Source organism: Trichosurus vulpecula, chromosome 7 (assembly GCF_011100635.1).
Source record: "Trichosurus vulpecula isolate mTriVul1 chromosome 7, mTriVul1.pri, whole genome shotgun sequence".
Lineage (NCBI taxonomy): Eukaryota > Metazoa > Chordata > Mammalia > Diprotodontia > Phalangeridae > Trichosurus > Trichosurus vulpecula.
Window position 1 is genome coordinate 237487773 of NC_050579.1, and position 16177 is coordinate 237503949.

Consider the following 16177-nt stretch of genomic DNA (forward strand, 5'->3'; position numbering starts at 1 on the left):
GATGGGGTTTTCTGAACACAACTGAAACGACTCAATTTTAACATTTATTTGTATATGTATACATACATGTATATATTTATGTATATAAACATTTATTTATATATGTATAATAAGTTCCTTGATAGCAGGGATTGTTTCATTCTGTTTTTGTATCCCCAGTATCTGATGCAGTGCTTGGCTCCTAATCATCACCTAATAAATGCTTACTAATTGATTTTTGAATTATTCAGATCCATAATAGAAGTAACCTTTCTGGGAGCTTTGCCCAGATAACTCAGTTATTTATATTAATCCCTATTTCCTCTTCGTACTTGTCTCTCTGTCTTGTGGAGAAGTGGCCTTAGTGTTTGACTCCTTGTCTTTCTCCCCATAGGGATGTCAGAGAGCTGTGGAGGTTATTTGGTAATGATGCTTACCTTGCCACCTTGGTGTTACCTGTCCTCCTGCATTGCAACACGGGCCAGAAAAAGGAGACCAAATTACGGCTTAAATCTCAGGACCCCATCCCTCCATTTCCCAAGGTGAGTCTAAGAGCCAACCTTTATTCTTTGGGCTGCTGACTACAAGCAGCTTCATCTCCTTTTGACCTTTGCTGAAAGTGAACCCAATTGTTTTCTCTCATTTCCCTTCAGGAAACACAGGCCTTGTGGGAAGTCACTGCTGCATTAGAGTTTAAGAAAACTCTAGAGGGCTTAGAGGATAAACTTTTCACCACCTATTTCCTCTCCCTTCCACACTTAAGCAGGGTGCTAGCTTCTGAATCCGAGGCCCAGAGCCCCAGTGAGCTAACCTCATATAGGTAAGAATGAGACAGAAGGATGGGGTGGGGGTGGGGGGGGAAGACCACTGGGGCTGCTATTGAAAATAGTCATCCAGGTCCGGGATGAGGATGTCGTGGGGGTGATGGTAGCTGTAGCAGCAGTCCCATTGAAGGACATTGCTTGGTCGTTTGAGAAGCTGTATGATGTAAAATGGCTAATGTGCTGGATGTGGAATCAAGAAGATATGAGTTCAGATCCTGCTTCTGAGACTATTTGCCTTATGACCCTGAACAAATTATTTAAATTCTCTGTCCCTCAGTTTCTTCATACATAAAACAAGGGAGTTGAAATTGATGAGCTCCTAATTCTAAATCTATGATCTAAGACAGGGCTGTCCAACCTTAGGTTTTTATTGAAACAATAGACAATACGTTTTGATTTGCCATTTTAGTGAGAGGTCTACAGTAGCTCGGCTTCATTTACTAAAGCATTTATGTAAATTTCTATGCTTGTAGGCAGGCCACATTTTGGACAGCCCTGATCTAAGACACAGGTTCTTAGCTTTGGTTCCAAAGACCTCTAAGGGTCTAAACTTGATCATGAACTTGGATGGGAAAAATAAATGTATCTTCATTTTCTCTAACATCTAAATGAAATTTAGCACTCCCTTCCATTTTAAATGTAGACAACAAGTCTTTAAGGGTCCATAAATCTCCCCAGACTGCCCAAGGGGTCCATGTTACCAAAAAAAAAAGTTTAAGAACCTCTAATCTAACCTCTGATCTAAGAGGATTTGAGTTTGGTCAGCAGCTCTCAAAAAGTATGCTGGAAAATTGTGGATGTTGTGTTGTCACAAACAAAATTACATAAAATTTTGTTTAACATTCACTTTACTTACCCAGTATATACAGTATGGTAACGTAGTATTCATAAAATAAACAAAACTTTTCCCTTATACATATACATTAACCTTAAAATATAATATAATAAACACAACCTTATATTTATATATATTTATAAATATAACCTTAAAATATATCAGAATTTGACCCCAAATTTGCTTTGTTAGATGGCAGATTTGTACAAGAGTTTTACTTTTATTTTTAAAATTGCTAAATGGGGGATAGTGAGAGGGAAAATAATGAATGCTTGTAAAGATGGTTTGAAGATAGATAGAGAACTTGAGCCCACCAAGAACTTTTTTTAAATGGCTGCTCTAATTCCTTCTCAACTCTACAGCATCACTGGCTTTAACATTCAGTGTGTCATGATTCTCCACACCAAAGAAACTGATCTGTAAGCAAAAAATTTTTGAGGTCCACTGCCTCAGAGGATGGAAGAGAAACCAGCCATAGCTGTCAGAATCTTTTGCTTTCATAGGGAAGGTGTTGATAATGCCTTGACCTCTCCCCTGTCCTTCCGGTAGACCTTAGTGAGCATAGAAGCCAGAGTACACCTGGAAAAATGGAGTTGCTTGCCTTCTTGTTGACTGTCCTAATTCATGAGACTGAGGACCAATTCTCTGAGAATTCCCATGCCCCTGAATCCTTGAGGGAGTTCAGATGTCAGTATCTTGGCTGAGAAAGAGCACCGAGACTGGGTTCTAATTCTCACTATGATACCAACTGTGACCCTCTCTTTCCCCTTCTACAAAGTGAAGGAGTCTCTCCTAGCTCTTGAAGTCTGAATTTATGAGCCTTGGGGCTCCACCTCGACTTGGCCACAATTTCAGTAAGAGATACTTGAGTCTCTCTGGAGCCTCAATTTTCTCCCCTAAGAAATAAATTCTTGGATAGTATGGTTAAACCAGATGATGCCTAAGGCCCATTCTATTTCTTATTTGATACTTTTAGGGTTGGGAGGCTGGAGCAGGGGTGGCTACCAGACTTCTTCCAACCCTTTCCAAAAAAGCATCTGTTTACTATGAGTTGCTATTCCACTCTCCATTCCTCACTCCCTCACACACCCCATGTAATCATTAGGCTTCTTATAGGACAAGTGTGAAAAAACACATTGATAGCAACTAGGTGCTAAGGTCAGTTTCCACTAGAGAGCTACTGAATGGACTTCTTCCTCTGCAGATGAGGAGTGAGCATCTTCCCCAGCAGCAGCCTGAGGTTTCAGTCTCTCACTGTAGGCTGTTTGCCCTCTCCCCACCTCTCCCATACCATCTATCATGGCTTGTGGTGCTTACCAGGGTACGAACATTCTTTATTACAGCTCCACAGAGAAGGTAAGTGACTTTCCCAGAGTCACATACAGCTATGGCATAATATCATAGAAATGTCATCAGAGAGCCAAAGGATATGAATTCTTATATCTCCCACCAACTACAAATGGAAAGAAACTCCTTAATCTCTCTCTAAAATTCTGACAGAGGGAGTAGAGCTAGGTTGGACTGTCAGGTATCTCTTCAAACATCAATGAAGGGGTTGCCCATGGCGAAAGTGAAACGTGGAAGTGGCAATTTTCATACATGGATTCTTGGTCAGTCAGAGTCTTTATAAGCCAAGAACTTCATCTGCTCTTCTGTTGGCATATATGCTTCCTTCTGACTTCTTTGTATAAACATGGTGGAGCCAACCCTTATCTCTCCTTCACTGTCTAGCTCCATGGAGGCTGGATTTAAGAACTTTCTAGAACTCCAGGGATTCCATAGTGCTGTCGTTCAAATGGAAAATACACAAGTTTGGAAGTTCCTTCGGAATGCCCAGTTTATACACATTGGAGTGATTCATTTGTGCAGGTGAAAATCAATCATCTCTTTATTAAGCACCCAACATGTAGCTAGCCAGTAATGTACCAGGAATAAGAAAAGCATAAATATAGTTCTTTCGATGAAAAGGTCTTTGAGCCTATCTTGGGAAAAAAAATGGGGGGAAAAGTGTAACTAATACCTAAGTTAACAGTATGACACACTTGCCAAAAACAAACAAAGCAACACAATGTAAAACAAAAGAAAATAAAATCCAAACCTTTGAGTAGCATTCATTTTTAATTCTTTTGCTGTGGTGTTACTTTCCATTTAGATCATTGTGCTGGCACCATCTCCAACCAGGATTGGAGAACTAATTAAATTTTCAGTGTGAGAATTTGCACCTCAGAAAATGGCAAACACTACGAATCAGAATTTGACTTGTTGGGTTTTTTTTATCATCTAGACTTTATAAAATGAGGATGAATATATTAATAATGCAAAATAAATTTAAAAGTGTGTACACATACTTTTTTTTTTGGAGAGTCTGTTGTTAAATATTTACCAGCATATCCCTGGTTGTAGGCATCGTGTTTATCGTTTTTCAAATTTACTTTTAAGGAGTTCCAGGATCTTTCACCTCATTTACCCTGAGTCATCCTAAGCGGGGACCAGAGATGTACAGAGTTCCAAACACTGCCTGAGCACCACTGTGGTGACTTTTCAGTGCCTAAAAGGATCCGAATCATCTGGTCTGGTTCCTTGAGAGCAGGGATTTCTTTCTGCTTATATTTGTATCCCCAGCATTTACCACGGTGTTTGGTATAGTAAGTGCCAAAATTAGCAAAGGACCTAATTGACTTCCCTGATATATGTAATGACCACTGCCCCTGAAGTATCTCTAGCCCTCATTCTGAAGAGCCCTGCTCATGAAATATGAAGACATGGCAAAGACCGAAGATAGGCACTGTGGGTCTGTCCATTCGGTGTGACTCTTTTAATGAGGGCATGGGGCCACTTCTACTGTGTCATCTCTTCAGGCTGCAGAGCTCCCCTAGGCAGCTACTAAAGAGGCTTGTTCAGATTCACAGTCTAATTAATATTTTCACTAGTTTGTAAGGGGAGGGGGGAAAGGACAAGAATCTGTCTTTCTCATTTAAATTTTAAATTTGTAAAAGTACTTTAATTAGTTTCACATTTGTCCCCAGCTTGTCAGATGTTAAAGAATATTCTGGGGGTGGTTTTATTCTGACCTTGGAAGCAGATTTTTGTTTGGGAAAGTTGCCTATGCATTTGCTCTCTGACATTTACCCAGCAAATCTCACATTCAGAGAGACTCTCCACTCCAATGTTGGTGACTCTGCAAATCTTATTAATTTGTTAATATCAGTACCAAAGGGCCAAAGTCATGATTCTTGGCAAGGCGAGTTGAAAATGGTATATGATAAGAACTCTGAAGGTTATATAATGATGATAATGATAAAAAACAAAGAAAGTTTGTGTACAGGAGAGGCTCAAAAGGAAATTCTGCCAAAGTCCTGAGGCAGAAGGGAAAGATTTTAGGAACTTCTCAGAGGCAAGTTACCCCCAAATATTTCATTTACTGCTGTTCCTCTTCATTACAGATCTTTGGTCCAGTTCCCCGAGATCTTAAATCACAATGTGCTACACAGTCTCTTGCCTTTCCTTAAGTCAGCTGAGCATGAATACAGAATGGTCTGCACTGCCCTGTTTTCAGAGGTAAAGCTAAGCCAGGGAAAGGAAAAACTTGGCAATCGGCTAATCAGCAAAGATTTATTAAATGCCTAGTTTGTTCCAGGCAACTGGACAGTGGACGCTGGGGATACAAAGACAAAAACGAAACAGCCCCTGCCCTTGAGGAGCTCATATTGTGCCAGGAAAGATAATGCATTCATAAATAGGTTTATACAAGATAAAATACAAAAATAAATGCAAGGTAATTTTGCACGGAGGGCACTAGCTGCTGGGTGGGTCTGGGATCAGGAAAGACTTCACTTAGAAGGGGGCCACTTGAGATGAGCTTTGTTGGAAGATTTTAAGAGGTAGAGGTGGGATGGGGAGCAGGGGAGGAAGAATCTGTGATAGAGGGTTAATCGGAGCATTATACAATGTTTACATTTTGCCTGCTGAAGCTTTTAGGTTGCCAGGAGATGGGGGAGCTGGAGAAAAACTCAATGAACACAGCACTGACGTTAGAAATAGAAAGAACCAAAGACATCAACCCCATTATTGGATTCCTGGCAGTGAGAGCATTGGGCAATGCTCTTGTTGGGTTACCCAAGGAAGTGAGTCTACATAAGTTCTCTTGTTTTTTAATAAAAGGTCTAGTGGTGTGGAGGAAGGAGAACCAATCTGGTTCAAAAGACCTAAATTCTACTTTTCATGCTGTCACTAACCCAATGTGTGTTGATTTAGAGAAAGAGGGTCTGGGGTTAAATTTTGACTCTGCCATTTGCTAGCTGGGTGACCTTTGGAAAGTGACTTCATATTTCTGGGCCTCGGTTTTTTAATCTGTAAAATAATGGGGTTTCTAAGGCCTCTTTCAGCTCTAGAAGTTACTGTTTTGTTTATGTCTCTTTCCTTCCTTTTTTTAAAAAATCTGAATACATTGGAGAGTACCCTGATCAGGTTTCCTTAGATACCTTCTATATGCTCATCTGTTGTTGCTGTTCAGCCCTGTCTGACTCTTATGACCCCATCTGGAGTTTTCTTGGCAATGATACTAGAGTGGTTTGTCATTTTCTTCTCCAGCTCATCGTAAGATGATGAAACTAAGGCAAACAAGGTTAAGTGACAAGCCCAGGGTCACACAGCTAGTAAATGTCTGAGGTCATATTTGAACTCAGGTCCTCCTGAGTCTAGGGCTAGCATTCTATCCACTGTACCACCTAGCTGCCCCCTGTGCAAATAGTAAAATCTTAATAAACACTTCATTCATTCGTGTCTCCATTGGGGGTTTTTGTCACCAGGATCATTTGCTTTGGTGATCCTCTCAGCCCTCTTTAGTTTAGTTTAGCTTAGGTTTTCTATTTTAATGATTCTTCTCATGGGGTCATGCCTGTGATTTTTCTAAGGCTTTTGAAATCTATTTTCAAAGCAACTCAAAAAATATTTATTAAATGTCCATTATTTGCAAAGGATTATGCTTGGAGCTTGGAATACAAAGACAAAAGTAAACATTCCTAGCCCTCAAAGAACTTGCAGTCCACTTTCCTAGGCCACTTGTCTGAGTATGCCCAGAATTCTCTTCTCTGGCCATTTTGAACTCTAACATGCCACGATCACTTTCTTTCAAAGTTCCATGTGCCTTGGCCCTGTAGTCAGGAGGACCTGAGTTCAAATCCAACCTCAGACACTTACTAGTTGTGTGACCCTGGGCAAGTCACTTAAACCTAAATGCCTTCAAAAAATAAATTAAAATTAAAAAAAAATTACTGTACCTTTCACCTTACTGGCTAATTATCCTCCATTAATCAGAGTTTGATTCAGAAATTCTTCTCCTTTGCTTTCTGAGAAATGAACTTGCCAGCAATTAAAGTTGAGAATTTTTCAGATACAATGCTTTTAAAAGAGTAAGAGCAGTTACACAAATAGTTAAAGTCTTCTGTCACTATGGTACCTTGCCTCAGTGCAAGTTTGGGATCTGTATTAGGAGATATCCTTATTCTTCGTCAGCCTTAGCAGTCTGTTTCTCTCTCCTTTCATTCTCATCCAAATGCTCTCCTTTGTGTTTCTGCACTCAGGTGGAGAAATCCACGTGAATTTCCATGCCTTCTTAACAACAACAATGACATAGAATGTTACTCTGACACTCCTTCTACCTGCTTCTTGTACAAAGTGTAGGAGGACCCGAGTTTAAATCCAGCCTCAGACACTTATCTGTGTGGCCCTGGGCAAGTCACTTAACTCCGTTTGCCTCAGTTTCCTCATCTGTAAAATGAACCGGAGAAGGAAATGGCACACCACTCTAATATCTTTTCCAAGAAAACCCCAAAGGGGGTCACAAAACATCAGACACAACTGAAACAACTCAACCACAACAAAAATACATTTCCATCGCCAAATTCTGGTCATGAACCTCATCCTGCCAAGTCTCGGCCATAATTATTTTGATGGTATGAAAATGCCAAATTGTTTTGTTTATTGCTCATAGTCTGTTTATCTACGTATATAGTGGAGGGAGTAACGTCATTACCAAGTTTTACTCCTCTACTTTTGTTGCTTTTGCTAAGGCATGCCTGCTGTCCTTCATAAAGTCCATTTTTATAGTTTAATTTGGACAATTTTCTGCTCTCCCTTCAGTTTTAGGTCACCAAAATTTCAACTAGTACTTGTAAGAAGTATGTCATTTATTCCATTTTAAGTGATGGTAGAGGAGGAAGGAAAGGAAAGCCTTATTTGTTTTCACACCATTTCCAAAGCCAGCTGTTTACTTCCATATCTTCTGTTATCTTTCAGAGTCCCAACCCTCAAGGGCGTCCCTACTGAGCCTCTGATATGCTTTTTGTCTGAGCCATACCAAATAGTCTTGTTTGTTTGTTTGTTTGTTTTTGGCAGGGCAATTGGGATTAAGTGACTTGCCCAAGGTCACACATCTAGTAAGTGTGTCAAGTGTCTGAGGCCAGATTTGAACTCAGGTCCTCCTGACTCCAGGGCTGGTGCTCTACTCACTGCACCACCTAGCTGCCCCTATACCAAATAGTCTTAAGCAGGGGTGCAGAACTTGCAGCCTCTAGGCCACATATGGCCTCTGCACTTGAGGACCTAGAGGGCCACATGCGGCCTCGAGGCCCCAGTTTCCCCACCCCTAGTCCTCAGTCTGTGATATGCCCATATCCCTTAGCACTTCTAAACCCAGCACCAGACATCGCTTAATGCTATTTAAGCCAGTAATACATGGGACCCCTTAGGAAGCTAGTCTGTTGTAAAATCTACCCTGTACACACCATCCAGATAGCCCTTCTTCTGAGTAAGAGTACTAGTAATAGCTAGCTAGCATTCACATCAGTGTTTAAAGTTTGCAAAGAGATTTCCCCATGTTGTCTAATTTTATCCTCACAACAGCCTCCTGAGGTAGATGCCCTTTTTACCCCCATTTTAGAGATGATGAAACTGGAGCAAGCAGACACTACGTGATTTCCTCAGGGTCATAGGGCTAAAATATGTTTCAGGCAGGATTTAAACTCAGGACTTCCTGATGACTCCAAGTCTAACACTCTCTTCCATTTGCCACCCGGCGGCCTGGGAATATTATTCTGGCTCACATTCCCAACATATTCCCCAGATAAGTGGAATTTAAAGGTAGATGTTCAGGTCTCTATAATAAAATTAAGAGTGACCTAACAATGGAGTGAGCTATCTTTCAAAGTACTGAGCTCTCCATCACTGCAAGTATTTAAGCAGAACCCGGACGACTATTATGTCAGAGAAATTGTATAATTTTATCAATTAGAATGTATTGGTTACTTACTATATTCCAGCTTCTGTGCTAAGGGTTGAATATTAAAATATAAAAATGAAATAGTTCCTGTCCCCATAAAACTTACATTCTAATGATGAAGGATCTCAGTGTTGGTTGGGAGATTGGACTAAATTACTTCTAAGCCTAAGATTTCTTTGCTGTAAAAAAATAGTTTATCTAATTAGTAGAGTATTGCCTTCATCATTTTGTGTCTCTGACGCTAAGAAATGGAGAAAAACCATTTCCATCTCAGTAGTGGGATTTTGGTAATAGACAATAAAATTTCACAGATTAGAGAAAATCCTTTGCCATTGGAATGAATTTAAATCCCTTTTTTTATAGGCACCCAAACGTAAGAAGATAATTTTTAAGGTACTAACAGATGCTCTTTGTGAGACCTATGACCCAAAAGTCATTGAAGAAACCTTAATTGTGCTTGGAAAATTTATCCCCTTCCTGAAGACTTTGAAGAGGTATACTGTTCTACAATTAGTTCTCCAGATCAGAGCATTATTGCGAGATGTAAGTGAGGAGTAAGACCCGCCTCCTTATCTATAAAGCAATTATCGGTGGTTATCCTTTATAAGTTGCAGTTTAAAGATTTTGAGGCTTTATTTTTGTTAAAAAAAAAAAGACATATTTTACTGTTTTGGTTTACTGTAGCTGCCTGCCCTTAGTTTTAGCCATATTCATTACACTAAGAACCTGTCAGAATCATCTTGAGTAAAAATGTTTGTGATTAATTATAATATTATAAGTGGCTAGGCATGGTGTTAAATGCCTAAAATCCCTCCTGGAGGGCAGGAAAGGGCAGGATGAATCTGGCAGATAGCTTGAGCTCAAGAGTTCTGAGATACAGTTGTTATTCAGTTGTTTCAATCATGTCTGACTCCATGACCCCAATTGGGGTTTTCTTGGCAAAGATACTGGAAGTGGTTTGCCATTTCAATAATCTTGATGATGAAGACTTATGAGTAAATGTCAATTCAGTTTTCAGTGTTCCTTTCTCCCTCAGCAGCATATGGAGTGTTGGTCAGTCAATCGTAGTTAGCTCGTGTTCATTGTACATCAAAAAATTGAGTGCTTTGATGCCAAAAAAGTAAGATGGGGTCCTTGGTATAATGGAATTTATAATTTATATTAATTTATAATGTATATACATATTATATATAATATATAATTTATATTTATAATTTAACTTGGGATTTTCTTGGCAAAGATATTGGAGTGGTTTGCCATTTCCTTCTCCAGGTCATTTTACCAATGAGGAAAATGAGGCAAACATGTACACGTATTCAACATTTACAAAACAAGGTAGAAAATAAATACAGAGCAGTGGTTAAAGTGACCAAAAAAAAAAAAAAGGTCTTACTAACTAGTCCAAGAGAAGAGAGAGTTAATCAGGGGAAGTTACCTGCAGAGAAATTTACAATCGGGTTTTAATTAAATTCGGTCATGTATTTTTTAATTAATCAGAGAATTATAGGATCACAGATCTAGAAAAGGAGGGCACTCAACCCCCTTATTTTACAGATGAGAAAACTGAGGCCCATATAGGTTAAGTGACTTGACCGAGCTTACACAATGAGAATCAGAAGTAAGATTTGAACCTAGATCCTCTAATTCCAGAGCCAAGGATTTGTCCACTCTATCATACTACTTCTTCTGACAGAAGAATAAGGAATAGCAAAAGTCATGTATATGAAGGGCAGTGATGGCGAGCAGTTTTGCTTGGAGGGTATAGTCCATGTTGGAGAATAATAAGGAACAAAGCTTGTGATGCCAAAGGTCTTTGCCACAGGCTCGACTTTAGGGAAAGTTAGGAGGTCTTAGGAAGAAATGCCAGGTGGGCAACATTCAGTTAAAGATTAGCCATTTCCTGGGGTAGCTAGGTGGTGCAGGGAGTAGAGCACCAGCCCTGGAGTCAGGAGGACCTGAGTTCAAATCCAACCTCAGATATTTGACACGCTTATTAGCTGTGTGACCTTGGGCAAGTCACTTAACCCCAATTGCCCTGCCTTCCCCCTTGCAAAAAAAAAAAGAAAGTAAAGATTAGCCATTTCCTTATGACTATACACTCCTGAACCTCTAAGTGGTATGCTCATGTAGACATGGGCACAATAAGACTTGGACAAGGGAACAGACCCAAGACAATCACCAAGAAACGCAACACAAATGAGTAAAAAAGAAAAGACTTGTGGAAAATCCTGGGTCATCACTGCTTTAGGAATATCTCCCCAGGCTGTCTCCTGCAGCAGTGACTGATGTACCCAGAAGGATGAAAGGACAAACTTAGAAATGCGAGTGTTCCTCCCTGATTCACTTTCCCTTAAGTATAGCCAGCTGATTACTACCCTTGCCCAGCCCCCAGATGCTTACCGTCTCACATCCACTACCTACAGGAGCATAAATATTTACACCCCAAGGAAATCTTTTGACCTCACTCCCTGTTATTATTGACAGGTGATATGATTTACAGAGATCAGACAGACAGATAGATAGATAGATAAAATTTATTAAGTACTATTAAGTATTAAGTACGAAATGATACAGCGGATAGACTGACTGCTGGGTCTAAGGTCAGGAAAACTCATCTTCCTGAGTTCAAATCTGGCCTCAGATACTTACTAGCTGTGTGACCCTAGGCAAGTCACTCCTGCTTATCTCAGTTTCCTCATCCATAAAATGATCAGGAGAAGGAAATGGCAAACCACTCCAGTATATTTGTCAAGAAAATCCCAAAAGGGGCCATGAAGGCCATGAAAGGACATGATTGAAATGACCGAACAGTAATGTACCAGGCACCGTGCGAAGTGCTGAGCCTACAAATGACATTTATGCTGAATGGTACCTGCTCTCAAGTGAAGAAAAATAACACATAAAGCAAAACTGGAAATTTGGGATGGGGTGGGGGGGGGTGCCACACACAAGATGGCATGGCCTGGAGATGTCTGGGAAGTACTGGAGAGTCCTGGCACCCGGCAAGAAAAGGCCTAATCTGGCCTATGAAATCCCAGGAGGTTCAAAAGGCAGAGCATAGTTTTCTACTGGAGAGAAAGTAGAGGGGATCTCCCAAGTGGAGAGTGCTCCACCAGAGATATCTGTAAAGTTTTCCTGGGGAGCAATAAATGATAGGGGGAGCCCTTCAACATCAAGCAGAATATTTAGATTTGATGTTTTAACTGCAGGTTCTTAAGAAGGAAATGTCCCTCAAAAAAAGTTTACTATTTAATTTGACTAAAACTGAGATTTCACTGGTATACAAAATTCCCAATCAGGCAAATCCCCCCTGTTAGTGTAGATCAGTACTTGCTCTCCAACTTATCTTGGAGAATTCTTTTTTATTATGCTAGGAGGTCAAGGGTCACACAATCAGCATGTGTCAGTGGTAGAAACTGAACCCAGGTCTTCCTTTGTCCAACAGTTCTCTATCCTCTCTATCAGTCAAGCCATGCTTTCTCTTCTCTCTCAAAAGAACAATTAACTGTGGTCAATTCCATTCAGTTAAATTTAACAAACATTTATTAAGTACCTATTATTACACAGAACTGTGCTAGACACTGGGAATGTAGAACCAGATATGATGCAGGACCCCAATCTCAAGATTACAATCCAAGAGTGCAAATTTTCTAAAAGTTTTTGCCCCTAAGTAGCAAGAAACTTTCTGAGTTTCTCCACTGCAGGATTCAACTATGTGCTAAATTCTCTTTAATGCATAGAGATCACACTTCCTGGTTATTATACTAACAAGGAAACAGTTTTCACCACTAATTGTTATCTTTGCTCCCTCTTGTTTCTGTAGGAAATAACCACCATACGCCTGGCCGCTGTCACTCTTTATGGTCACCTGCTCTCTTTTGTCAATAAAAAACCTGTGTTTGTGGATCAAGTAGAGAAAAGCTTGGGTTCACTTCTGATCCTTCTGAAAGACAACGACCCCCGAATAGTCAAAGTAAGAGCAACTGGGTATTGTTGGAAATGGGATAGCCATGCTCAGTTATTCAGGACCAGCCTTCTTTTTGATCGAAGACCATATCTTCTCCTACAGAGGCCCTCCAATGGCCCTGTTGATTCAGGCCAATTCGATGAGAACTTATTAAGGACCTAGTGTGTTCCAGGACCTGTACCAAGCCCTGGGGATTCAAAGATGAAAATGAAACAGTTCCCAAACTCCAAGAACTTACATTCTGATCTTTAAATGGAAAATCTAAGCAGATAATTAAATACAAAATGTATACAAAATTATGCAAAATTATGTCAGGAGGAAGAGAGCCTCAACAACTATGGAGAATTCGGAGAGGACTTGCAGATAAGTTGTATTTTGAAGGAAGTGAGGGATTGTATGAAGTGGAATAAGGAGGCAATACATTCTAGTCATGAGGGAGCACCTATGCAAAGCCTCTGATGTAGGAGATGGGATAACCATGTATGCCCACTTTGGCCAATAAAGGGAGAAGGAAGGGAACGGCAGATAGAAATCATACTTTAGAGGGCTCTAAATGGGCAGCTAGGTGGCACAGAAGTTAGAGGGCTGAGCCTGAAGTCAGGAAGAGTCTTCCTCCTGAGTTCAAATCTGACCTCGGACACTTCCTAGCTGTGTGACCTTGGGTAAGTCAGTTAACTTTGCCTCATTTTCCTCATCTGTAAAATGACCTGGAGAAGGAAATGGTAAACCACTCCAGTATCTTTGCCAAGAAAATACCAAAAATGGGGTCATAGAGAGTCAGACACAACTGGAAAATGATTGAACTGAAAAATGCTAGACAGAAGATTTTGTATTTCATCCTGAAGGCAATTGTGAGCCGTTGAAGATTTTTTGATTCAGGAGTCAGAACCAGGTCTCTCCTGATTTCGAGTCTTTCTCCTCTCAGTCAATGAATAAGCATCACCAATTATGTGCGAGGCACTTGGCATGTAAAAGCAAGAGCTAAATATTACTTGCCTTCAAGGAGCTTACAGTTTACTGGAGGGAAATTAAATGAATACATATAAGTATACATAAATATTTATGAAGTAATTCATGGGAAAGAGGGGAGGACATGTTAGGATCAGTAAAGGTCTCATCTAAGAACCTAACTATGAAAAGATCTAGAGATAGAGATAGATATGAGAATGACGTGTACTCCAGGCATAGAAGACACTGCAAAAGTAGAAAGACAAGAAATGGAATGTCATGAGTGAAGGAATAGCAAGAAGTCCAGTTTAGCTAGAACATAGAATATGTTGAAGGGGAATAATTCATAAAATTAGGAAAATCCTCCGGAGATTTTTAAATAGTGAAGGGCTTTAAATGCCAACCAAAGGTACTTGTATTTTGCCCTCTTGGCAATAGGAATCCCTTGGAGCATTCTGAGCAGGAGAATAATGAGGTTAGAGCTGTACTTTAAGAATATCCCTTTGGGGCAGCTAGGTGGTGCAGTGGATAGAGCACTGGCTCTGGAGTAAGGAGGACCTGAGTCCAAACATGCCTTCAGACACTTACTAACTGTGTAACCCTGGGCAAGCCATTTAACCCCAGTAGTCTCAAAAAAAAAAAAAGAATATCCCTTTGTACACAGTAACAACAATATCGTACTTATGAACAATTGTGAATGACTTAGATATTCTCAGCAGTATAAGGATCCAAGACAATCCCAAAGGACTCGTGATGAAACATACTATCTGCCTCCGAAGAAAGAACTGATGGTGTCTGAATACAGACCAAAGCATACTCTTGTTTTTCTTTCTTTCTCTTTCTGTCTTTCTTTCTTTCTTTCTTTCTTTCTTTCTTTCTTTCTTTCTTTCTTTGTTTATTCTTTCCTTCCTTCCTTTCTTTTTCTTCCCCCTTTCTCTCTAATTTTCTTCCATAAAATGAATAATATGGAAATGTTGTACGTGACTGCACATGTATAACCTATATCAGGTTGCTTACTATCTTAGGGAGAGTAGAGGAGACAGAGGGAGCAATAGATTTAGAACTCAACACTTTAAAAAAAGAATGTTAAAATTGTTTTTATATGTAGTTGAGGAAAAATTTTAAAAATGTAAAAGAAAACACAAGAATATCATTTTGGTAGCTGTGTGGAGGATGGATGGTATGAATTACTTCAGTATGTAAGCTCCTTAAGGGCAGGGATTATTTTAATTTTTTTGCATTTCTTTGCAATACCAGAGTTTACCACCATGCCTGGCACATAGTAAGGGCTTAATAAATGCTTGTTGATTTGATTGAATGACTGTCGCAATAGTTGCCATACTGCACATCATACTGCTTCCAGTAATTAGGTTGTTGAATTCCCTGACACAGTAACTCCACTTCTTTCAGAGTTCCAGAATTGTGCTTAGGGATTGCTCCTCATTCCTCCGGTCAGAGCCACTTAGGGAATTCCTAGAAAACCTTCAACCTGAGGGAGAAATCAACTTCCCCCAATTTTATGGTGAAGTCTACAATCTCCTGGTGAGTAAGCATGCTTGATTTAACTCTACGGGACTGATGATGTTGGGGAAGAAGAGAAGAGACTTGGAGAATGGCAGAATTAGCCCTATTTTATTCAGCAGTAATTTTGCCATAGATATGTAACCCAGCCGGGAAATCATTTGATCATAATCTAGCGCTTTTCATCTTGTAATTAGTTAACATTTTGAAAGCAAAAGAAAATAGTATCATAGAAGGTTAAGTAACTACCAGACACTTTAATTGTTTAGATCTGCTGTTTAGATCTGCTCACTGTTAACATCAATCAAAGTATTTATTACTCTAATGTTTAATTACTCTGTGTCAGAACATGTTAGGTTTGGAGGGGGGACAACAAAGAAGGATAAAATGTGGTTCTTCTTCCTAAGAGCTTACACTGTCTGGTATGTAGTAGGTGACTAATAAATGCTTGTTGAGTGATTGGTTCATGGACTCTTGTTAGTCGTGTCCAACTCTTTGTGACCCCACTTGAGATTTTCTTGGCAGAGATACTGGAGTGGTTTGTCATTTCTTTCTCCAAATCATTTTACAGATGAAGAAACTGAGGCAAACAGGGTTAAGTGATTTGCCTGACTGCCCCACAGCCAGGAAGTATCTGAGACCAGATTTGAATTCAGGAAGAGGGGTCTTTCTGACTCCAGGCTGGGCACTCTATCCACTGCACCACCCACTGCCCATTGATTATGTCTAGTTAGGTGAATAAGACTATCGCACATTAATGAAAACTATAGGGAGAATATATGTGTGTGTGTACACACACACATATATATGTATACACACACACA

The 16177-nt window shown here is 39.9% G+C and overlaps 1 protein-coding gene across 1 annotated transcript in view; it reads left to right on the forward strand.

The window, feature by feature from the left end:
* Nucleotides 1-16177, forward strand: part of LOC118858281 (maestro heat-like repeat-containing protein family member 1) — a 111408-nt gene that overhangs the window by 91361 nt on the left and 3870 nt on the right. Inside the window, exons 24-31 of the mRNA XM_036768773.1 lie at nt 374-521; nt 633-799; nt 3370-3507; nt 5082-5196; nt 5610-5762; nt 9281-9460; nt 12741-12890; nt 15243-15374. Of these exons, the coding sequence (XP_036624668.1) occupies nt 374-521; nt 633-799; nt 3370-3507; nt 5082-5196; nt 5610-5762; nt 9281-9460; nt 12741-12890; nt 15243-15374 (1183 nt within the window). The remainder of the gene's footprint in view (nt 1-373; nt 522-632; nt 800-3369; nt 3508-5081; nt 5197-5609; nt 5763-9280; nt 9461-12740; nt 12891-15242; nt 15375-16177) is intronic.